General features: G+C 40.2%; 1 protein-coding gene across 1 annotated transcript; it reads right to left on the bottom strand.

Annotated features, from left to right (window-relative positions):
• Positions 1-1,816: 1,816 nt before the first annotated feature.
• LOC149454652 (aquaporin-5-like) lies at positions 1,817-21,870 on the bottom strand. Its single transcript, XM_089687311.1, has 4 exons — positions 21,458-21,870; positions 16,210-16,371; positions 15,191-15,271; positions 1,817-5,354 (listed from the first exon to the last, which is right to left on the bottom strand). Exons 1-4 carry the CDS (start codon positions 21,818-21,820, stop codon positions 5,136-5,138), a joined length of 825 nt encoding a protein of 274 aa, XP_089543437.1. The 5' UTR covers positions 21,821-21,870; the 3' UTR covers positions 1,817-5,135.
• Between the last annotated feature and the right edge of the window lie 4,229 nt (positions 21,871-26,099).

Raw genomic sequence — 26,099 nt, 5'->3', positions numbered from 1 at the left:
GGTAAATTGTTTAGTTTAATTTTATTTTTCAGGTTTACAACCACTTTAAACTAAAATAGCAGTAGATGGAGGTGTTTCTTTGCTTCACGCCCACGGAAAAAATTATTTGACTTGTTGCACTCAGCGACGAATGAGAAAGACCATTATGGACTTAAAACCAACGTTGAGGAGGCATCACATCACCTCCTTATCACTTGACAAACAGCTCTGGAAAGAGATGCAAATGCAAGTCTATACTTAGGCTAAGGCCCAGGGGCGGACTGACCATTTGGAAATTCGGGCACTGCCCGAGGACCCGGGGTCAGTAGGGGGCCCCATGAGATGCCCCTGGTACCTTTTTCATAGGCTTTTTTGAGTTTGGGCAAGGACACAGGGGCCCCATGATCCCCTATTGCCCGGGGGCCCCATGAGTTGTCAGTCCGCCCCTGCTAAGGCCTCATGTACACATGAACTCCCCTAGACATTTAGTTCTGGCATCAGAAAAACGCTAAATGTGGCAAAAACGTGTTTAGCCGCGTTTAGCACTTGGATGTTTATTCATTTATTTGGTCAGAGTTTTTTTACATTGACATGAATAAATGCCCAAGCACTAAACATGGCTAGTGTTTAGACGCGTTTACATGCGTTTCTGCCATGTTTAGTGTTTTTTGGCCAAAATGTTCCACTTCTAAAGGCGATTCTTCTGCATTCAGGAGAAGAACGTTTAACTGCCCCTAAACTCTGCTGCTTCTAAACTCTGGTAAAAGCCTAAGTGTACATGGACACATAGACTTTTACTGAGTTGAGTTTGGGGGCTTTGGCAAAAAAATGCCAAAAGCTTCTAAACTCATGTTTAGGAGCAGCAGTATACATGAGGCCTTCCAGTGAATCTGTACTAAAGTATGCCTCAGTGTCCAAGTACAGTAGGCACTCTCCAGTGCCCATATTTACTGCCCCTGCTCCAGACCACTGCTCCAGTCTCCTCTTATGCCATTCTAAAGATCTGTGCAAAGACAACCTTCCCCAAAAGTCAGTTCTATCACTCGGATATATGCGCTCCACTTGGGGCTTCTGCTATGGTGCTCAAGCTCTTAGCGCTGCATTGTTAGCATGGGAGCATACAAATCCCTACCTGGAAGAATCTTCATTTTCTGCAGGGCACTGCTAGTAATGATGGGATCAGGGGACGGGTGTGAGGAAAGTGAGTATAGGCACTAGAGCTTTTGGGTACAGCAAGTCCTGAAAATGGGTTTGTTTTAACATTTGTTTTCTTTAAAGTATATCCAAAGCCAAAACTTATTTAGTTTTGGATAGCATAAGGAATGGTTAGAGCCTCTACCAGTTTTTTTTTATGTTTATGTCCCTGTTCTGGAGATTTGACTTCTTTTCCTGTGAGGGCCAATTACCATTTCGAGAGTCTTCTCCCAAACAGTTATTACTTATAAACAAATTTATTGTAGGCACTTAGTGCTGGCAAATTACCCAGCATTTTACATATTGTACATTCACATCAATATCTTTATTCCTGCCCTCAAGTAGTTTACAATCATAAGAATACTAGGGCTGATTTATACAGCAGCCAATTAAACTACCATCTTTGGACTGTGAGAGGAAAGCTACACAAGCACAGGATGAACATGCAAACCCCATGCAGGTTGTGTTCTTGTTGGGATTCAAACTGAGGACCCCAGTTCTGCAAAGCAGAAATGCCATCCACTAAGCCACTGTGCTACTATTTGCAATAAAATATTAATAAATGTAATAATAGTCATATAACTGCAGTTTAAGTTCCTAATTAGATTATCTGCTGACCGTGTATAGTAAATAATAACTAGACTTCTTTGTAGAGAGTTTTATTCTCTCTCTTAGGAACAGTACAAATTTACTCACAACATCATTCAATCAGACAGTATTTGTAAATCATAAAGCAGCTGACATTGCACTTTCAAACATTCCATCATAAATATACACATATTACATTTAATTACATTAGGTATACATATATTGAAGACAACCTCATTAAACTAATGGATCTATAAAAGATAGGTATGGCTTTTTAGTTAGACCTTTGATGGCAAGCATATACAGAGAAATATACAATGTAAATATAGGAAAAGCAAGATGTCCGCTTGTCCAAAAAGATTTAGAAATCATCTCTAGGACTTTAAAGTGAATTAAGCCCAACAGTGCAATATCTCTTACCTACCAATCACTTAGGACTCTTGAAGCCCAACTGAACCTTTAGTTTGAATTAGCTAAATACTTTCAGGATGCATCAGAACAAGTGTGTGGAGTCTTACATTTTGTTTTCTTTAAAAATCAGCCACAGTCTGAGCAGATAAATCTGTCCCCTGCCAGTATGCTTTGGAATCAGGCCCTTGCTCTCTGCCAGGAAGCAGTGATCACTTTGCAGTGGTCTGACATGCCCCCTGAGAACCAAATTTCTCCAATCAGCTGAGAGTCTGAGCTTTCCTGATTGTGAATAGGTCAGAATCAGTAGAGGATGTGCCAGACCTCTGCAGAGAGACCACTGCTTCCTCACAACGAAAAAGAGTCCCACTCTGCAGCTGCTGGCAGAGGACAAGCATTTCTACAGTACTTTTTCTGCTTTAAAAAGAAAACAAACAGTAAAACATTGAACACTTTTATCTTTGATGCACCTGGAAGCTAATTTGCTGTTTTAAGCTAAACATTTAATTTGGCTTTGAGTCAAACTGAGAAAAGATTATTCCTGATTGTTTTGTATATGGTACTGCATTTGCACCTCACTTCATGCTTTCCTTAGGAAAAAAAACCCATTGGCTGTATATACAGATCATATCACTCTGGGTATGTGTGACTTATGGTACCCTTTACATTTATGTCTTGACTTTTTGCATTTCAATGATAATATCTGATTGCTGTAATAAAAACTAACTTCAGAAGGCTGTACTGGATGAGTTCTGCCTTACATGCAGAGCTACCACTGCACTATACAGTTCAACAATTCAGATCCTACAGAGCAAGAGTAGATGGCTGCTTGGATCCTAGGCTACTATGAGTCTAGTAGATGGGTGTTTGAATCTTAAGCTATTAAGAGTCTAGTTGATGGCTGCTTGGATCTTGAGTGGCTACAAGTCTAGTAGATGGCTGCTTGATTCTTAGTCTACTATAAGCCTAGTAGATGGCTGCATGGTTCTTAAGCAACTACAAGTCTAGTAGACGGCTGCTTGATTCTTAATCTACTACGAGCCTAGTAGATGGCTGCATGGTTCTTAAGCAACTACAAGTCTAGTAGACGGCTGCCTGGATCTTAAGGTACTACAAGTCTAGTAGATGGCTGCTTGGATCTTGTGCTACTACAAGTCTAGAAGATGTCTGCTTAGCTCTTAAGCTATTATGAGTCTAGTAGAGGGCTGCTTGATTCTTAATCTACTACAAGTCTAGTAGATGTCTGCTTGGATCTTAAGCAACTACGAGTCTAGTAGACGGCTGCCTGGATCTTAAGGTACTACAAGTCTAGTAGATGGCTGCTTGGATATTGTGCTACTACAAGTATAGAAGATGTCTGCTTGGACCTTAAGCTATTACATGTCTAGTAGAGGGCTGCTTGGATCGTAAGCTACTACAAGTCTAATAGATAGATGCTTGGATCATAAGCTGCTACATGTCTAATAGATGGCTGCTTGGATCTTAAGCTACTAAGAGTCTAGTACAGCAATGGGCAAACTACGGACCTTTTAATCCGGCCCGCGGAGCTAGGCTCCCGCTGGGCTCCTCTCACAGTCCGCCCTGAAGACCGGTGTAGCATGAAAATCTGTCTCCTATGAGGATCTGTCCCCCTCGACGTATCTGCGCATGTGCCGGAGATCGCCGATCGGCTGCTAATGCCTGAAACTGGCGCAGATACGTTGAGGGGGACAGATCCTCATAGAAGACAGATTTTCATGCTACACCGGAACGGCGCGGGAACACGGCGAGAGGAACGCGCGAAGCAAAGGTAAGTGATTTGACACAGGGGGACTTGGGGACTTAATATGGGGGATGAATTAATATGGGGAATGAATTACTATGGGGGATGAATTACTATATGGGGGATGAATTACTATATGGGGGATGAATTACTATGGGGGATTAATTACTATGGGGGATTAATTACTATGGGGGATGAATTACTATATGGGGGATGAATTACTATGGGGGATTAATTACTATGGGGGATTAATTACTATGGGGGATGAATTACTATATGGGGGATGAATTACTATGGGGGATGAATTACTATGGGGGATGAATTACTATGGGGGATGAATTACTATATGGGGGATGAATTACTATATGGGGGATTAATTACTATGCTTACTATGGGGGAATATTACTATACTTACTATGGATGACACATACACATCATTCATCTACTCTTGGTCCGGCCCCCGGGTCCAATATATGAACCCATTGCGGCCCTCAAGTCAAAAAGTTTGCCCACCCCTGGTCTAGTAGATGGCTGTTTGGATCTAAAGCTAGTAACAGTATAGTGACTCAGAAACCACTGCACTGTTCTTCCTATCAGTTCTCAGGCTGGATTTACTTACAACTGTCCAGACGTGGGCAGATAAAGCAAAAAAAGAAAATATATAAATTGTTTGCTGCGCTAGACATAGGCCCACACATGCCTAATGACAAACACAACCATGCTTTTTGTATTGCAAATATATATAAAAAAAATAGAACTTGCTTAAGTCGTCAGACTGACATGATATATACAAACAAATACAATGTAGAGTCTAAAACCCTGAGGTTTTGTGTTTAGAATTAATAGAAGGCTATCACTGGAGCCAGAACAAAAGATGATTTTGGCAAGCTGAATTGTTTTCTGGATTGACAATTGTGTAGCCAGCATCCAATGGCATTGACCGTCCGCAGATGCATCACAAACAATGGAACCTGATGCATTATGTTTGGTTTACAAGCCTCTGAGCCTTGGGGAATAAAGTATAGGACAATGGTATTATATAACAACAATGCTTTCAAGCACTATGAAACATAAGTATATTTACAGTGTATTTAATTTTGCAGAGAACTGATAATACCAAATTATTTTATGGACTTCTTTTGCTGAAAGCTTCAGGTTTTGCAGGCATAAATAATGGAGTTGGTTGGTTTTAAGTCCTAGAAGTTTAGAATTTCTCTGTACCCTTGGGAAGAGGGTGAGCAGAGTACAGCTCCACTGACTGTCTCTTGTGTTCAGGCTTGTTGTCCCATATTTCCTCCTCAGGCTCATATGTTCCTTTCAAGACAGCAATCCGGTCAGACAAACTCTTGCTGTGTGGGTATAAGACGTAGTTATATGTGAGAGAGGCCAAAACACCACCAACAAGGGGTCCAATCCAAAACACCTGTAGAAATATGGAACATCATTATTATTAGCTCTAAAAATGTTACTCTATGTATAAACATACATTTTCCTGTCAAATGCCATAGTAAGTGTCATGTGACCATTCAAAGCCAGTTATGGCAATTTTTGTATAGTTATATTGGTCCAGCTTGAACCATGTATGTGTCATACCTGGCTGATTCCATTGGAAACTGGAATCCATTGAACCTTGGTTCAGAATGGCTGCTCTATAGTGTTCCCCTTAACTTCACTGAGGGAAGAGGCAGAGGAGCTGAGCTAGCACAGAAAGAGCATGCTAGACCAGCACTATCAGAAGACAAGAGGGCATATAAAGAAGGAGTAGACTGTGCTAGAGAACTTTCCTGGAGTACTAAATTTTTCTAGCAAGTTAGGGGCACATTTCAAATGAATAAATGTTATTTATGGAAATGAAAAACTGCACTTTAAGTAGTTGATTTTTCTGTGTTTTACCTGGAATGTCTTTCTTTGGTGATAGTTTCTCTTTAACAGTCTCACAACACAGGCATTGTGCATGAAGACCATGAAAGGTGTATTGCAGCCACAATGTAACTAAGAACATTTTTTACAAACAAATAGCAATGTAAGTATGCTTTTTGGCAGTGCGGGGACAAGCATTCCCCTACATATATAAATGATCATTTAAATCTTTAGCATCTGTTAAATTTGAAATATCAGTTTTTGGCAGACTGATTTTTAACTACCAATGATAATTCTGGAATATCTTCACTATACCTTTGCATTTCTATTTCTGAATAATTCTTACCCCTCTGGTATTTTGTTTTAATAACATATAGTAAAAGCAAACCGTTGTTAAATTAACAAAGCTTTGCTGTAGGTAATAATCATTATAATGACAGTCCTACTTATAAATTAAGTTCAAGTCATAAAGAAAATTATTAGTCTAAGAAGGGCGAGTGTATATTTTAATGAATAAACTATGATCATTATACTGTATGTAACAGTCTTTAAACCTGTATTTACTGCTTTGCTATATCAGGGGCCATGGCACAGTCTTATTCAGGATGGTGCTATATGTCATAATCTGTACTATATTAATAATTTAATTATAGATGTTCTCCTTGTATACTATTATTACAAATGCTTTCATCTGTAAAAATAAAGCTAATGATGATGAAACAATGTACACTGGCGCTGTTATTTTGGAAGCATTTAAAACAGGTGGGAGATGAAAAGTATATCTAAACCCCAGCCTTTTATATTGAATTGAGTAGGGAATGGTAAAAACCAATGTCATGCATTTTTTGCCATCTGTATCCCACGGGGGAGATGTTCTTTCACATCCTATCCATGACTTTTTAACCCCAGAGGAGCCCTTGAAGTAATTTTCATTTTTCAGGAAACTCCTACTAAGACCTGTTTATTGAGGATCATGGGGGAAAAATCTTTACAGTGGTGACCAGTGGGAGCATAACTCATTTACAGATAGCTAAAGAAATTATTACTGTCATGCTGCTGGTTCTGCCAAGTAGAGTTAGCCAAGAAGCTATGCAGGCACTATCAGATGGAAAGTCAATCAACCCTAAGCTGAAGGAACCCTTAGCAACCTCTCGAGGAACCCAAGGATTCCACAGAACCTCAACTGCAGACAGTTGTCCTATCTTTTAGGCACCACAAGAAGTGTGCTTATCCCAGCTTCCTAGCATATGTGGCTTAGAAGAATTGAGCATTATGGAATGTGGTTTTTGAGGAAATGGAGTGTTTCACAGCTTTAACCGTGGTAAGCATTTGAAAACTCAATGGCCTTTTTTTACTGTATGTAAGTGCTTAAAGCAAGATTTTAAATCATAACAGAAATTTAAATGAAACCTATACAGTGAGAATATGTAGGCTGACATAGCTGATTTCTCCATCCTAAAATACCAGTAGCCCGGCTATCAAGGTGCTCAAGTGGCTTCAATACTTTCTTAGGTTCTGACTAGAGATGAGCGAATCGAACCAGGCGAACCGGAATTCGAGTCGAATTTCAGGAAATATTCGATTCGCGGCGAAACCGAAATTTTGCCTACTTCGGGTGCGCGAATCGAACATTTCCCGATCAGCCGGCAAAAGTGTCCCTGCAGTGAGCTCCGCTATTTCTGACAGTTCTCTGACAGAAGGAACACATGTTTAGCGGTTGAAACATTGTATCTATTAGTTTACATTTAGGATACAGATGTTTCAACCACTGTTCATGTGAAGAAGCTGTGAGAGAACTGTCAGAAATAGAGGAACTCTGCACATACACTTTTTGCCGGCTTGGAATTATTCTTCTTTTCATCCTACTTCTTCTTCTTCTTCATCTTCATCCTCAGAAGAAGAGGATGAGGATGAGGATGAAGAAGAAGAAGAAGAAGTAGGATGAAAAGAAGAATAATTCCAAGCCGGCAAAAAGTGTATGTGCAGAGTTCCTCTATTTCTGACAGTTCTCTCACAGCTTCTTCACATGTACAGCGGTTGAAACATCTGTATCCTAAATGGAAACTAATAGATACAATTTGTATCTATTAGTTTCCATTTAGGATACAGATGTTTCAACCGCTGTACATGTGAAGAAGCTGTGAGAGAACTGTCAGAAATAGAGGAACTCTGCACATACACTTTTTGCCGGCTTGGAATTATTCTTCTTTTCATCCTACTTCTTCTTCTTCTTCTTCTTCTTCATCCTCATCCTCATCCTCTTCTTCTGAGGATGAGGATGAGGATGAAGAAGAAGAAGAAGCAGTAGGATGAAAATAAGAATAATTCCAAGCCGGCAAAAAGTGTATGTGCAGAGTTCCTCTATTCTGCAGATACACTTAGAGGAGCTCTGCACATACACTTTTTGCCTGTTTGGAATTAATCTTATTTTCATCCTACTTCTTCTTCTTCTTCTTCTTCTTTATCCTCATCCTCAGAAGAAGAAGAAGAGGATGAAGAAGAAGAAGAAGAAGAAGAAGTAGGATGAAAATAAGAATAATTGCAAGCCGGCAAAAAGTGTATGTGCAGAGTTCCTCTATTCTGCAGATACACTTAGAGGAGCTCTGCACATACACTTTTTGCCGGCTTGGAATTAATCTTATTTTCATCCTACTTCTTCTTCTTCTTCTTCTTCTTCATCCTCATCCTCATCCTCAGAAGAAGAAGAAGAGGATGAGGATGAGGATGAAGAAGAAGAAGAAGAAGAAGAAGAAGTAGGATGAAAATAAGAATAATTCCAAGCCGGCAAAAAGTGTATGTGCAGAGCTCCTCTAAGTGTATCTGCAGAGCTCCTCTAAGTGTATCTGCAGAATAGAGGAACTCTGCACATACACTTTTTGCCGGAAACCGCTGTATGGAGGGAATGTCCCAGAACTGTCAGAAATAGTCTATTTCTGACAGTTCTGGGACATTCACTCCATACAGCTGTTTCAACCGCTGTATGGAGGGAATGTCATAGAACTGTCAGAAATAGACTATTAATGACAGTTCTGGGACTGTCCTTCCATACAGCGGTTGAAACATTCTATTTCTGACAGTTCTATGACATTCCCTCCATACAGCGGTTGAAACAGCTGTATGGAGTGAATGTCCCAGAACTGTCAGAAATAGACTATTTATGACAGTTCTGGGACATTCACTCCATACAGCGGTTGAAACATTGTATCTATTTTTTTCCATAAATGACATTCTGCAGATACACTTAGAGGAGCGCTGCAGATACACTTTTTGCCGGCTTGGAATTATTCTTATTTTCATCCTACTTCTTCTTTTTCTTCTTATGAGGATGAGGATGAAGAAGAAGAAGTAGGATGAAAATAAGATTAATTCCAAGCCGGCAAAAAGTGTATCTGCAGCGCTCCTCTAAGTGTATTTGCAGAATGTCATTTATGGAAAAAAATAGATACAATGTTTCAACCGCTGTATGGAAGGACAGTCCCAGAACTGTCATAAATAGTCTATTTCTGACAGTTCTGGGACATTCACTCCATACAGCTGTTTCAACCGCTGTATGGAGGGAATGTCATAGAACTGTCAGAAATAGACTATTAATGACAGTTCTGGGACTGTCCTTCCATACAGCGGTTGAAACATTGTATGTATTTGTTTCCATAAATGGATCCATTTATGGAAACAAATACATACAATGTTTCAACCGCTGTATGGAAGGACAGTCCCAGAACTGTCATTAATAGTCTATTTCTGACAGTTCCATGACATTCCCTCCATACAGCGGTTGAAACAGCTGTATGGAGTGAATGTCCCAGAACTGTCAGAAATAGACTATTTCTGACAGTTCTGGGACAATCACTCCATACAGCTGTTTCAACCGCTGTATGGAGGGAATGTCATGGAACTGTCAGAAATAGACTATTAATGACAGTTCTGGGACATTCACTCCATACAGCTGTTTCAACCGCTGTATGAAGGGAATGTCATGGAACTGTCAGAGTCCCAGAACTGTCATTAATAGTCTATTTCTGACAGTTCCATGACATTCCCTCCATACAGCGGTTGAAACAGCTGTATGGAGTGAATGTCCCAGAACTGTCAGAAATAGACTATTTCTGACAGTTCCATGACATTCCCTCCATACAGCGGTTGAAACAGCTGTATGGAGTGAATGTCCCAGAACTGTCAGAAATAGACAGAAACTGTCACAGAACTGTCCTTCTTCTCATCCTTCTCCTTCTTCTCATCCTTCTTCTCATCCTTCTTCTCATCCTTCTTCTCATCCTTCTCCTTCTTCTCATCCTTCTCCTTCTTCTCATCCTTCTCCTTCTCCTTCTTCTCATCCTTCTCCTTCTTCTCATCCTTCTCCTTCTTCTCATCCTTCTCCTTCTCCTTCTTCTCATCCTTCTCCTTCTCCTTCTTCTCATCCTTCTCCTTCTCCTTCTTCTCATCCTTCTCCTTCTCCTTCTTCTCATCCTTCTCCTTCTCCTTCTTCTCATCCTTCTCCTTCTCCATCTTCTCATCCTTCTCCTTCTCCTTCTTCTCATCCTTCTCCTTCTCCTTCTTCTCATCCTTCTCCTTCTCCATCTTCTCATCCTTCTCCTTTTCCTTCTTCTCATCCTTCTCCTTCTGCTTCTCCTTCTTCTCATCCTTCTCCTTCTTCTCATCCTTCTCCTTCTCCTTCTTCTCATCCTTCTCCTTCTTCTCATCCTTCTCCTTCTTCTCATCCTTCTCCTTCTTCTCATCCTTCTCCTTCTCCTCATCCTTCTCCTTCTTCTCATCCTTCTCCTTCTCCTTCTTCTCATCCTTCTCCTTCTCCTTCTTCTCATCCTTCTCCTTCTCCATCTTCTCATCCTTCTCCTTCTCCTTCTTCTCATCCTTCTCCTTCTTCTCATCCTTCTCCTTCTCCTTCTTCTCATCCTTCTCCTTCTTCTCATCCTTCTCCTTCTCCTCATCCTTCTCCTTCTCCTTCTTCTCATCCTTCTCCTTCTTCTCATCCTTCTCCTTCTCCTTCTTCTCATCCTTCTCCTTCTCCTTCTTCTCATCCTTCTCCTTCTCCTTCTTCTCATCCTTCTCCTTCTCCTTCTTCTCATCCTTCTCCTTCTCCTTCTTCTCATCCTTCTCCTTCTTCTCATCCTTCTCCTTCTCCATCTTCTCATCCTTCTCCTTCTTCTCATCCTTCTCCTCCTTCTCCTTCTTCTCATCCTTCTCCTTCTCCTTCTTCTCATCCTTCTCCTTCTCCATCTTCTCATCCTTCTCCTTTTCCTTCTTCTCATCCTTCTCCTTCTGCTTCTCCTTCTCCTTCTCCTTCTTCTCATCCTTCTCCTTCTTCTCATCCTTCTCCTTCTTCTCATCCTTCTCCTTCTCCTTCTTCTCATCCTTCTCCTTCTTCTCATCCTTCTCCTTCTTCTCATCCTTCTCCTTCTTCTCATCCTTCTCCTTCTCCTCATCCTTCTCCTTCTTCTCATCCTTCTCCTTCTCCTTCTTCTCATCCTTCTCCTTCTCCTTCTTCTCATCCTTCTCCTTCTCCATCTTCTCATCCTTCTCCTTCTCCTTCTTCTCATCCTTCTCCTTCTTCTCATCCTTCTCCTTCTCCTTCTTCTCATCCTTCTCCTTCTTCTCATCCTTCTCCTTCTTCTCATCCTTCTCCTTCTCCTTCTTCTCATCCTTCTCCTTCTTCTCATCCTTCTCCTTCTCCTTCTTCTCATCCTTCTCCTTCTCCTTCTTCTCATCCTTCTCCTTCTCCTTCTTCTCATCCTTCTCCTTCTCCTTCTTCTCATCCTTCTCCTTCTCCTTCTCTTTCCTCATCTCCAAGGGCATTTAAATTAAAGGTACAGTGTTCTGCACTAATTTAAAGGCTCTCTGAAGCCTAGAAACCCTTTTTATATGTCATCTTCGTAGCGAAGAAATTCGCATCGAATCGAATTTCACACTGGAATTCGCCGAATCAGCCGAATCTAATTTTTGAGAAATTCGCTCATCTCTAGTTCTGACCCATAAAAATTATGCAGATCAGGAGTTCTTAATTAATTCCATGCTCATTATAGATAAGTGAACCAGAGTATACTAATCCCAGAGACACCAAGGTAACTAGCAATTTTACCAATAGACTGTCAGGGCAGGAGCTGAGGAACGGACAGGCAGGCCTAACAATGTAACGCACTGGCTGACGACAACCACCACCCACAGACCGAAGTCCCTCAGGGCGCGGAGTCTCAGTCCCAGGCTGCCCTTCACCAGGGCCCCTGATGGTGGGGATGGACTTGACGCAGCCAGGAACCAGGTCGCGGCCCCCGAGACACCTCAGCTGCGGTAATGGCCGCCGCCAATGGCGTGTAGCTGGTGGAAGAGACAAAAGAGTAGTCAGACAAGCCGGGGTCAACAACAACAGGACAGAACAGTACAGGACAGCAGACGAGAATCACAGGTCACGAGCCGGGTTCAGCAACAGAGGGTCAGATCAAAGGAGAATACAAAGAATAGTCAAGACAAGCCGAATCAGATACCAGGAGAGTCACGAGAGTCAGAACAGAGTAACAGCAACACAAAGACACAAGGCACAAGTGCAAAGAGCATGTGCGGGCCACAGGCTTATATGTCATCAGCCACACCCCTCTGGAGGATGGACCACAGAAACCTGAAGGCATAAAAGGGCTCCCATCATGCACAGCAGAATCCAAGATGGACACCAGCACATGAAGTAACATAACCACAGGGAAAAGGTAGGACCTTGACATAGACCCATAATGACATCCTCTCCATTTCTCTCAGTACTGGTTTGTTTCATACATTAGATACACACATAGGAGGGAGAATCAGGTTGTACAATGTACAAGTACATTTCCCTTTCCTTTTCTTTCAGACATTTCCCTGTCCTCTTGCTTTATACTGGGCACAAAATTCACAAAAATTATATTGGGGACTGGATAGTGCAGAGGAGGTCAGCTAAACTCATAAGAGGCTTGGAGGAGCTCAGTTATAAAGAAAGATTAGCTGAACTGAACAATAAAGGGAGGATATGATCACCATGTATAATTGTTGATCCAGGAAATATCCAATTGCCGTAAGGAATCAGGAGGAATTTATTTTTCCTGTTGGAGCAAATTTCACCATGCTTTATGAGGGCTTTTTTGCCTTCCTCTGAATCAACTGTGGGAATAGAGTTCATTATATTTAGGTTTTCAAGTAATGCATTTATTCGTTATTTCTATTGGTTGAACTTGATGGACTTGTTTTCACCCTGACAATCTATGTAACTATGTAAACTTTCTATGCATGATATCACCAGAAGTCGAAATGGCCCCACCAAATAAACCTTGTACCACACAACCCAGGATGTCATTAACATATTATAACAATCTTTCTACTGGACAGGCTCTCATTTGTCACTCCAGATGGATATGTCAGTGTTTTCATTTTTAAAATTCCCTTAAAGTGTATCTAAAATGTTTTTTTTGCTTTGGATGGAGTGGCGAAGGGTTAGAACTGCTGTCAGGTTTTTATTGATGTCAGGGACCTTGTTGAGGAGATGTGTTCCCTCTTTCTTTCCTGCTGACTGCTATCACCAGGGCTGACAGTGAGGAATAATCCAAAAATGCAATTATTTGTTTTCACCAGAATAGGCATAGAGGGGGAATCGTGTTCATAGACAACTATCTAAGAAGGAATTCCCTTACTTTGGGGATTTTTTTTTCTCACGTCCTGTTCTGGTAAAAAGACAAGAGTAGTTAACACAGATGGTCCAACAGAGGTTTTATCCAATTCTTTCTCTATCCAAGATAGATGTCATTAGATGTACTTTGAGCCCCCTAAATAATGTAGTGCATATCCTCAATATTTCCAAAAGCAAAAAAAATTAAGAATTAATGGACATCAGAGCAGTGGAGATATGCTCTCTGGAGTGATGAATCATGCTTCTCTGTCTGGCAATCTGATGGATATGTCTGGGTATGGCGGTTGCCAGGAGAACGGTATTGTGCTAAGTGTAAAGTTTGGTAGAGGGGGGATTATGGTGTGGGGTTGTTTTTCAGGGGTTGAGCTTTGCCCCTTTAGTTCCAGTGAAGGGAACTCTTAAGACGTCAGCATATCAAGACATTTTGGACAGTTTCATGCTCCTAACTTTGTTGGAAGAGTTTGGGGATGGCCTCTTCCTGTTCCAACATGACTGCGCACCAGTGCACAAAGCAAGGTCCATTAAGATATGGATGAGTTAATTTGGGGTGGAGGAATTTGACTGGCCTACACAGAGTCCTGACCTCAACCTAATAGAACACCTTTGGGATGAATTAGAGTGGAGACTGCGAGCCAGGCCTTCTCGTCTGACATAAGTGCCTGACCTCACAAATGCGCTTTTGTAAGAATGGTCAAACATTCACATAGACAAAACTCCTAACCCTTGAGAACAGCCTTCCCAGAAGAGTTGAAGCTGTTATAGCTGCAAAGGGTGGGCCAACTCAATATTGAACCCTATAGACTAAGACTGGGATGCAATTAAAGTTCATGTGCGTGTAAAGGCAGGTGTCCCAATACTTTTGGCAATATAGTGTAAATTTGCCAGGTTCATGTAACTCGAATCTAAAGGATTTGCCTAGAACCTTTGGTAGGAGTAAACCCGCACCTCATCTTGATCAGTGTGTCCCTCCCTCCCTCAGTATGATTGTTGCTCTGCAGGGTATTATGAGGGACTAATATTAAAGTTGAAGTCCAGGCTAGATCTAACTAAGCTTACGCAGCTCCCTCCTCCCTCCTAACTGCCAATTTAACTACCATGTAGAAGAAAGATGCTTATACTTACCTATTCTCAGAGCACTCCAGTCCAGTCACCTAAACTGCTCTCAGAGGCTGACTTTGGGAGGGGCAGCTGACAACAGATGCCCTATAGTAAGCCTATGTGTGATATCACCGCCCAGGCACTCCATCCGTTGTCAGTGCACTCTCTTCTCCCCTGCTGGTGAAATCACATGACCGTACCAGAGCACCTGGAGAATAGGCAAGTATAAGATGCATCTTCCTTGTACAGGGCAGTTAGAATAGGCATTAGGAGGGGAGTGGGAGCAGTTTTAAGTTTAGATGGATCTAATCTGGACTTCCACTTTAAGGAAGAATCAGGTGATAAATCTAGCTGTATTTAAAAAGCCTAGTTAATGAATACATAGCAGGACTAAACATTATTGTATATTTTGTATCTCCCAATAGTTCAACTATATTTTTTTGTTTCTTATTTATTACATTTTATTATTTTACATTTTTATAACTCCTTAACTATTACTGCAGACTCTAACCAGAGAACAATAATGTCGAGCATGAAGCGATCAGAAGATGAATAGGTCATCTTCTCACTCCCAGGAGAGTAAACTTCATATAAATGTTTATATAAAGTTATGAACTATGTAAAAAAATAAGTCTCACCCATTGATCTTTGAAGATTCCAGTAATGGCTGCAGGTCCCAGGGAACGAGCTGGGTTCATTGAACATCCTGTGAAATAGATCTGTAGGAAGGAATAAACAATTGTATTCTACAATATCATGGATACCAACAGAGAGTTCATCTGGTATATGTTTGAAAAAAAAATACACACTAAAATGTGTATATTTTTTTCCATCATTAAAAGGAAACCTGTGAAGAAGCAAAATGCCTACATTATGTGAACTGGCAGTTGCTATTCTTTTACTGCTGGACTGGTTTCAAGGAACAGACATTATGGAACTTAAGAGGGTTATATTCAGAGGATGACAACTTTAATCTAAGGCTTCTCCTCCAGTCATTTTGCATTGTGACAGAAACCCTTAGTGCTGTTTGTAACAACTGGAGTTACTTCTCAGCCACCAATCAACAGAAGACCTGTCCTGAAAGTATGAACTTGATTGGTGATATAACTCCAGTTGTTGGTAAGTATGTTAATACATAAGGCCCTTGATGGCTAAAGCATTTTCCTCTCTATATATAGGACCATTTAGCAGTTGAGGGTATAGGAAAGATACAGTGTGGAAAAAAAAGGAGTTTATGTAGGATTTCATCTATCCTAATTAAATGTATGTAAAGACCAAACTTTTTTTAGAACTGGATAGAGTGAAAAAAGTGGTTTAACGTTTGTCAGGTTTATATTGTTTTTTTTGTGCTCCCCTGAGAAGGTCTATCATCTTTGACTGTCCTGGTGGCAATTGACTTCAGTATAGAAAATGATGGCTAATCTAAAATATTTGAGTAGTCACAGGGCACAGCCTTTCTGTCATTTCTCTAGGACAGAAACTGTCAGGGTTCTTACTCTATCCCAGATATATAAAAGGGTTGGTTTTATACACTTTAATGTATTATAAAATATATACTGATTAGGAAATGTATACCCTCGAGACACCCATTCTTAAACATATCTAATGTTTAATCACAAAAAGAAATGCAAGTGCAAGTATTAAAATAATCTCTTACCCCTAAAAGGTGGCCCAGGGTCACTGAAAGTCCGATGGACAAAGCTGGTGATCCAACATTGTCATTCCTTCTGCTGTCTGTGGATGCGAAGATACAGAGTACAAGCTGGTAGGTCAGCAACAGCTCTACGACAAGAGCCAAGCCTGGGCTTCCCGAGTTCACCTGCAGATGAGAGAAGATCTCTTACTAAACTGGATGTCTACATAGCCAACCACTGATCATACTGACATCTATTAGGCAGCCTTATGTCTACCAGTCTATAACCACAATTCTGTAGAAGTACACTATAATAATTGTAACTAATAATAGTTAATAACATTCAAATGGACTTCTTGTATGTTGCTGAAAATGTTTTGTAGCTTATGCAAGTCTTCAGTTTAAGTCTTTTAGGTATTTGGACTGTTAGAGGCGTCACTTCTTCAATTCACTTCTTCATGGCAAGTGTTTCGTAAGATCCATGAAAAAGACCATCAATGTCAAACTAGAACAACATCCCTAAACCAGATTGGGGGCCTTCAACACCATCTGTCTTCCAAATATAATGCTATAACACTTACACCCTGGTCACATCGGGTGTGACTTGGCATGCGATTTGCATGCCATGTGGCTTGCAAATCGTATGCCAAGTCGCACCCTATTGTCTGCTATTAGAGCGGTCATATCGATTTCTAAAGTGCATGCACTACTTTTGTTTGCGATTTGCATAGATATCTGTGTCAGATGTCTAACAAATTGCAACTGAAATTGGCAGGTCACTGATTTTGAAATCGTGCGACTTCACTGCAAGTCGCACGATTTCAAAATCAGCTTTCATGTGACTGGGGGCTTAAAGGGTGAATATAAATGCTGGGGTATCTTCCTGGAATTCAGCACTGAACGAGTGGCTTGGATAAGCTGCAAAACATTTTCAACATTACAGAACAAGTCCAGCTGAATGTGACTATCTTTATCATGATAAATGAGAAACTTCACGGATGTATTTAACTATAAATGAAACATAATGCAATTATCTTATAGCAAGATGTTACTAATTATTATCTATGTTCTGTCAAGCTGATAGCTCAGTCCTGCAGATTACACAGGGAGAAAGCTGCTCTTCCTGTGTAATCACTGGAACTCTCCCAATGTAATCTGCAGGACTGTACGGTTTGATAGCTCAGTCATGCATACTGCAGGGCATGGCTTGGTGATGCAGAGGTAAAAGAGACTTCTTCCTAAGCTGTACCCTTAGCAGCATGGTGTCCAAGGCTGTGCTCCTGCCTCTGCCCCAGCTTGGCCCTGGTACCAGGTGTCACAGGAGTACCAGGATTCCCTCCACCTCTGCCAGGTGAACAAGAAGACTGAGGACAACTCATAGGGTAATTATGTGTTCCTTACCCTCTCTGCTCTAAAGTAGGCCTGCTGCATTGCCCTGAATAATCAATGTTCACTTTATAGATGGTCTTGATAGGACCCTCATGTGAGCTACTTTCCCTGAACACCCACCTCCACTCCATTTGCATGTTGGATATTTCCTATTACTACTTAGGCAAGCCATAGATGATTCGATTTTCTTTCCTGAAAAATTAGTTAAAAATGTATGTCAGAAAGAAAACTGAAAATTGCTTGATTCCCTTATCAACACAGTTGGTGTTGAGGGGGGGATCCCTTCTTTGGGGCTATTGTGTTCTGCCAGGGAGGAGCCTTCCCTGCTAGCAAAACACTGTGATTACTGCTGGTGGCTATAGCTGCCAACAGTAATGTCATGAAAAAAATCTGACAGGCTGGTTGTACTAAAGTCGATCAATTAATCAACTTTAGTAAAACCAGCCTGTCCATACATGGATTGAATCTTGGCCTGTCGCTAACTGGCCGAGATTCGACCCATCTATAGCTTGCTGTATACAATGAAACACTCTAACCACCAACAGCAACCTTCATGGCCTCCCATTATCAGTTGCTACAATCATTTTCAGGATATTGCCAAATTAAGATCTCAAATCTTGCACATTAAATCTTAGCCAACAGGCATATTAAATTAAAAAAAGATAAAGGTGTATGAGCATTTCAGAAGTGTATGACAAAGCCGTGATTGTTGAAAGGAAAGTAATTCCTTAAAGACAGGTAACTTTCTGTGCAGTAATCCCAGAGAAACAACCAACCCTCATTAATGTTATTGACAAATCCTAGGATGGGTAGATCTGGGAACTAAGTGGCAAATATATGAAGAAAAGAAAATGTTATAGGTGGCCCAAAGACCCTAGAGGAGTAGAGGCAATGGAAAGGTGAGAGAAATCAGCACTGACTTATTGATGGGAAGGAAAACAGTAACTTGGACAAGTTTTCTAACCTTCCTGATCGATTGTTTCAGTCTTGTTGTTTTAGTAGCTGGGGTTCCAATGACATGATATTAACTATACTGGTAATTATACTAGTTCTGACCAGCTCAGTAGACTGATATAGTCCTGAATGCACAAAATATAACTGGATATTAATATCTATAGCTAATAACACTAGGAGATTGTTGATCCAGGAATAACTGATCGCCCTTGCCTTTCTCTGGATCAACTGTGAGTATAGAATTGTGCATATGGAGGTTTTTCTGTTTATTAATTTTTTTTATATTGGTTGAACTAGATGGACTTGTTTTGTTTAACTTAACTATGTAACTAATATTGTCCCGTGATCTGGCAGCACAACTGAAATGGTTTACTTTGATGTCCTGTATACAGTTGTTATTAGAATAAAGAACTCCTCCCAGGAAACTAAAGTTTGCAGCATTTAATATACAGGGCTATAACTTGAGGTAAGAGAAAGTGGAAGAGTTTCCCATGGCAAACTAGGTTCTTCCTTTTGTTTTTGAAGAAGTTTCAATTCCATTTTTAGTAATGTGTTCTGTACCCAAGGGACAAAATACATGTTGTACTTTGTCTTATCTTCCTATGTACTGTCTAAGTCTAGCTATGAGATCAGAAAGGCACCCCTCTTCCCTCCATGGACAACGCAAATAGCAAGGAGTCAGCTGCTTTGACAGATGGCACTTTTGTTCTTCTCCAAGCACTTGCCTGCTTGCCTGGAGAATATTAGCTGACAAGCCCCCCAACCCAGACATTCATGGTGAGACATTTATGCTCAGCAAGTGCATGGAGATGGTGAAAAGGGCAGTTTGTCAAAACAGCTGTCTCCTTGCTCACTGCATTGTTGGATGGATGAGGAGCTAGCCTTAGACAGAACATAGTAGGATGGGGAACAGAACACAATAATTCAAAGTGAAGTCAGACTTCCTCTTTAAACTGATGTAGAAAAATGACAGTTGGAAATAGCTATCACCTTCACTTTCCTTTCACCATTTCCATTGAAAGTGACCCCCTGTAGATGCTAAACAAAAATAAATTCAGTTACTGGTGATTTATTTCTGATGCTGTCCCTTTAAGATTGCATGATACCTATCAGAACACTGAACTAATACGTTATTTAGTTATACGCATTATGCAACGCAGTAATATCACATTCCAGCACAGAGAGACTATTCCAACTACACCATTGATCAGAATTGTCAGTGCTAGAAATTTATTATAATTTCTGCTTTAATTCAGTAAAAATATATTATTCAAATATTTTCCATGTTGTCATTCCATGTTTTATCTAGATGATATCAAAGAATGCCAAGTGAAATTAATCAGGTTGGCTCTGTCTGCAGGGTTACCTAACAAACGCTAATTTGAATAATTGTAAACAGATTGTCTTACAGTAAAAATAGGACACTAGGTGAGACATCACAGAGATCAGGCTGAGATAAAAAGACAATGAGGCAGGAATAGGAATCCATTGATATGGAACATATAGCTGACATATTCAGAGCAAACCAGAGAAACCTACGCATAGCACAAATGTTAAGGAAGGCAAAATAATTATCCGTAAATCATATAACTGTGCATTGTTCAATGAGCAGCAAACCATAGCAACCAATTATATATCTTCTTACTGATGTATCTACAGTAAACTGAAATCTAATTGGTTGCTATAGGTTATGGAAACATTGCACAATATTAGGGCTCTCTGCACCGTATGAAACCTTCACAAGCAGCATGTCACATCTCAGCATTGCTCTTAATGAGACGGTTTGTCAGAAAATGAAGAAAGAAAACACTTTGCAGCAACAGTCAAAAAATTTTGCAAGCATGCTGAACGTGTTTTGGTTAAAAATAAAGTTGTTGCAGCATATAAGGAGCCTGGGGACTGATACAAGATAAGCCAGCTTTTGTAATGTTTTTATAGCAGTAAATTTACTCATATCATCACAACTGCAATTCAAAAGGAAACCTCTACAGAGAAAATATATCGGCTGCGATGCCTGAACACTCCTTCTGAAAATGCTACATGCCTGGCTGATGCAGAACACTTGGCGTTTTCTGAGTCGCTAAACAACTCTGAGTATTTCTCTTAGTATAGGCTTGATTTAATGGAGATCTGTCAGTATATAGATAGAGGGGGATTCGATAGATAGATAGATAGATAGATAGATAGATAGATAGATAAAAATGAAGAGATAGAAAGGTCAACTAGATAGACAGATATAAAGAGATAAGAGATGTGGAAGGATAGATAGATTTGGAGAAGAAGAGAGAGAGAGAAAGTGAAAAGAGTGTGAAAAGGGTAGATAGACAGATAGATAGATAGATAGATAGATAGATAGATAGATAGATAGATAAAAATTAAGAGATAGATAGATAGATAGATAGATAGATAGATAGATAGATAGATAAAAATTAAGAGATAGAAGGGTCAACTAAGTAGACAGATATAAAGTGATAAGAGATGTGGAGGGATAGATAGATAGATATGGAGAAGAAGAGAGAGAGAGAGAGAGACAGACAGACAGACAGACAGACAGACAGACAGACAGACAGATAGATAGATAGATAGATAGATAGATAGATAGATAGATAGACAAACAATAGAGTGTGAGAAGGATAGATAGAAACATAGATACATAGATACATAGATAGATAGATAGATAGATAGATAGATACATAGATACATAGATAGATACATAGATAGATAGATAGATAGATAGATAGATAGATAGATAGATAGATACATAGATACATAAATACATAGATAGACAACAGAGTATGAGAAGGACAGATAGATTGATAGACAGATAAATAATAGAGTGTGAAACGGGTAGATAGATAGATAGATAGATAGATAGATAAAAATGAAGAGATAGAAAGGTCAACTAGATAGACAGATATAAAGCACTTACCGCATTAATGGCCAGATTTCCGCGCACATTCACTGGCGCTACTGCATGTATGATGCCAGCTCCTGCAATTGCCCCTACCACCTGTGCAATTATATAGAAAAGGGCTCGTAAAATAGAAATATGGGACCCCAATAAGAAAGCTACAGTGACTGCTGGGTTTATATGGGCCCCACTGACGTGTCCAAACGCTTGTACTAAGGTACCAATTGCAAGACCAAAGGCCATGGAGATCTGCAGAACAGTTGGCAGAGCCGAGGACCAATTAAGGGCAGAACCTATCCCCAAAAAGACAAATATTAAAGTGGCCAGAAATTCTGCAAACACTGCCCGGGCGAACGCTAAGGAGCAGAATTCGTTCCTCATTGTGATTTAAGCAGAAAAATAAGCTAGACAGGAATGTTTTGTTCTCAGGATCTGTGTGCTGTTTACCTGTGTGGCATTACAGTGGCATATATATATCTAGAGGAAGAACAGGGAACCATTCCAGAAAGGGTTGTACCCAGGAATCAAGACAGGTCCTTAAAAGTTTCCAGCTCAGAGGAATTCAGACCTTCCCTAATGATAAAATAGAAAGTTCTCATGTTCACAAATGACATCTGATGCATTATGCCAGTGTATGACATACCGGTGACACCCCGTGCGGCACACATTGCTGAATGACATCCAGATTGCTTAATTAATTGCATGGTTCCTCAATAAATATCAGTTTCTTCATATACAATAACTATTTGCATTGTGACTGCACAGTTACATTTGTTCTGTAATATACCTTGCAAAAGTGACATTTTATTTTCCTTTTATTTATTGTTATATGCTATTAGGATCACACCTATAGCTGAGAGTAGATAAACATTGGCAGTTTGTTCATATGTGTGGTGTGTATGGGGGGATTTATTTTGCACTGTAATCATTTATCCACTGTGCCATATTAAAGTGGTAACCAACTCTTTTTTTTCTTATATTAAAGCTTACCTGTAGGTAAAATGAATATCTCTTAAATGTGCACCGTTTAGGAGATATTCTGGTGAGCCGCAGCCAGTGATTTCACTGGCACATGCTGTTCCCATGCTGTTCCTTCAGAACTATGTGCCTCGGCCGAGACTCCTGCGTGCATGCACGGGAGAGATATCCTCTAGGCCTGGCCAGTCAAATGGCTACAGCCCATAAACCTGGAAGAAAGACCAGGTGAAGATGGAAGCCTCCTCAGCAGTGACAGCGGGCTGCTGGAGACCTTTGTTTAAAGGCAAGTCTACCATATAGCACATTATAACATTGCCTTGCAGGAAGAGTTTTTTATTCTTTTTTACTACCGCTTTGAATAACTGTGTAAAAACATGCAAGAATATAATTTAACCCAGTTTAAAAAAATAATTAGGCCTCGTTCACATGGGGTACATTTAAGCATATGTCAGGGCTGAGTTTACCCGCATGGGGCTGCACAATTGTTTCATGCATCTTCATGTCCCATTCATGTCAATTGCTCCCAATTTGACATCTGTGTGAGTGCAGGTACATGTGGGTCCCCGAACCCACACTGTCTGTGTTTGGGGACCCGTGCACTTGCACACACCCACATGGATGTCAAATTGGGAGCAGCAGATGTGTCTCAGTTGACATGAATGGGACTGCCTGCACCCCATGTGAAACATTTTTTTTAACTGGATTAAGTTTTATTCTTGCATGTTTTTGGACAGTTATTTAATATGGCAGAATTAATAAATTATTACAGTGCAAAACGAATCCAGAACAGATTCTCTGAAAAACGATGTCCTTCCCCTCCCCCCACTCACCACACATCTGAAAACTCTACCAATTTTTTTCTACTCTTCTATTGGTGTGACCCTAATAGCATATAAACATGAATAAAAAAAAACTTAAAAAGTTCTTTTTGCATGGTACATTACAAAATGAATGTAACTGTGCAAGCACAATGCCCATAGTTAGTGTACATGAAGAAACTGAGGAAAGTCTTTGGTTGGTCTTTGGGGTTCATGCACACCAGGTGGTTGAGCCCCGGTTTTACTGCCACCACTGACCCCTCCACCTGAACAAGGATATGCAGCCACACAGGACCATACAAATGCTACGGTCATGATGCTTTGCTTCACAGTGTTAGAAAACATCTAACTGCATGTTGCATTCACCGGGTGGTACCACCACCAATCATGACCCATTAAAGTGAATAGGGCTGTGCTGCAACTGTCCTGCAACCCCATGCAATACACAGTTTCGGTGTGGTAGGCTGGTATTTTTAGGGTTAAAGCAGCTTTAGCAGAAGCGAGGTTGAGGTTCAGGATAAAGTCAGCAATGGACTAACTTCTTGGAATAGACTACCTCAAGAACTGGTTCAGGCAGCTCAGTAGATTGTTTTAAAAATGGCCTGGATGCATTGCTAAATGCACAAAATGTAACAGGATATTAATATTTATAGGTAGTAACACCAGGGAATATCCAACTGCCTCCTGGGGGATCAGGAAGGAATTTATTTCCCCTCCCTGGAGCGAATTGGATCATGTTTTATGTTAATCTTATTTACACCGCTGTTGGTTCTCCTTTAAAACCTCTTTTTTGAGGAGGTCTTACTGAACTCCTAACTGTTTTTTGGTTGTTGTTTTTTGTCTTCCTCTGGAACAACTATGGGTACAGAATTGTGTATATGGGTTTTTTTTTGTATCTTTTTCTTGTTGGTTGAACTAGATGGACTAGTGTCTTTTTTCAACCTCACTATGTAACTATGTAAAAAGCAGGTCAAGAACAGAAGGAGCAGGAAGATCCGTAGCCCAGGTGCAAGCCAAACAGATATCAGGAGAAGGTCAAGGTAAGCCAGGCCAGTAATGGGTAGTCAGACACAAAATTTCACAAATAATGCTGTAGACAAGACAGCACTGGCTATGTGCACCTGACCAGTTTAAAAAGCCTGTTTCGTGCCAGCATTATCAACAGGCACACGTACACACACTACGAGCAAGCCTGTGCATGGATATTCAGACAGATGTACAATTCTGTATACTGGGATGACCTCCCTGACACCAATCATGATTGGGTTGAGCTTTATATCAGCATAGAGCTTAGAACTGCAGAGGGAAGCCAGCATTTTAGTGCCTAAAGTGGCATAAAGCAGTGGAACAATCCTGCCTATATAATACTAATTTTAAGCTTCCACCCAGTTTATCTCCAACATAAACAGTGAAGCTGAGTAGAAACATTTACAAATTATTTGGTTTTGAGCTAATTCTGTATTTCAGCTCTTTTATAAATCCAGCCGGTGTTTACCTCGGTATGCATTATTTTCACAATGCACATAAAAATAAAAGATGAGGCATCTCAGTGCCGGGAGTTGTAAAATTTTCCGGTGAAACATGTGTTTGTGTTGGCTGTACAGTAAGTCATTCTTAATAACTCCCAGGTTACTGCTCTGCTGAGTATGTTAATACGTATAAATAAATGATTGTGGTAATGAATAATGTAAGCTCAGATATTATTACATTCATTAGGTTATTTTTTTTTTTAACAGGCATTATAGCCTTACTTTAATAAATGTTGTTGAAAGCCAAATGTCTTATATTGCCTGCATCATAATGGTAAACCTACTTAGCTGCATTATAAGTTATAGAGGAAATTCAACAATTCCCCCCCCGTGTTTGTTTTGCAGGGCTATCTTCAATTCACCCACTCACATGCCCATCAAATCCAGGATTGTCCTGCTGTGATCCATCACTTGCATCAGGTCCAGCTCCAACTTCTTCTCTTCCTACATCATCAGGAGCCGGCTGTAACTTTTGAGCCTTTTAGCCCGAAGGTGCGGCCAAGGCCATCTTCTAGCTGTTGTATGCTCTTCTATTATATGTGATGGGGGATATTCCGAGAGGCTATAGAAATAGGGGCATGTCATTCTTACTTAGGCGAGAAGAGAGGAGGGGGGAGGCAGGAGTAAAAAGAACAAACAAAAAAATGGAAACACCTATAAAAGAGATGAAGGGGGTACATTTTTTAAATGTCTACTTTAGCAAATTGTCCTCTGACCACCCTTAGACACTTTATTTTTTTCTTACAACATACATATGTAAACACCAGTAGACTGACCACTGGTTCAAAAAATTTGTTAAGCATTGAAGCAAAAATCGCTTTTGCAAAAAAAATTAGAACGTCTGTTGGGTTTTTAATGCTTTCTGAGGCTCCATTGCAGAGATGTTACCATCATTTCCCCTCTTTGTGACATTGATTCCCAGTTACAGGTCAGGTTAGAAAAAATAATATAAAAAACAACGAGACCGCACATTATTAAAAAAATCTAAGTAAATAAAATAAATAAACATACACATTAAAGTCCCACAAGTATATAAATCCAGTGCTGGAGACTACCGGCATTCTGGGAACCCTGAAAAAGCATGTATGACCATTCTAGAGATAGATGGTCATTGATTAGTGGTGAGTGTCAGTCCATGTGGGGCACTTTTGTCAAGCACAGTGGAACACTTTTTTGAAGATAATACATTGAGCTCCAGCACCAGCACTGGGTTTATATATATTTGGGACTTTAACATGTATATATTTATTTTATTTACTTTAATTATGCGTGGCCTCGTTGTTTTTTATATTATTATTTTATTGTGTTAATTTACACAAGTGGAGGACTGCAGCA

Source organism: Staurois parvus, unplaced genomic scaffold (genome assembly GCF_062004578.1).
Source record: "Staurois parvus isolate SC_StPar_1 unplaced genomic scaffold, SC_StPar_1.0 ptg000422l, whole genome shotgun sequence".
Lineage (NCBI taxonomy): Eukaryota > Metazoa > Chordata > Amphibia > Anura > Ranidae > Staurois > Staurois parvus.
Note: the sequence above shows the minus strand (reverse complement) of the source record. Positions and strands in the feature narration are given on the sequence as shown.

What these genes read in the sequence shown, in the direction of transcription:
- LOC149454652 (XM_089687311.1), bottom strand. Translation starts at nt 21,820, where the DNA reads ATGAGGAACGAATTCTGCTCCTTAGCGTTCGCCCGGGCAGTGTTTGCA. An exon ending in CCCTGGGCCACCTTTTAGGG is followed by an intron (nt 15,272 to 16,209) that starts GTAAGAGATTAT and finishes TCCTTCCTACAG; the next exon opens with ATCTATTTCACAGGATGTTC. An exon ending in GAATCTTCAAAGATCAATGG is followed by an intron (nt 5,355 to 15,190) that starts GTGAGACTTATT and finishes ATATTTCTACAG; the next exon opens with GTGTTTTGGATTGGACCCCT.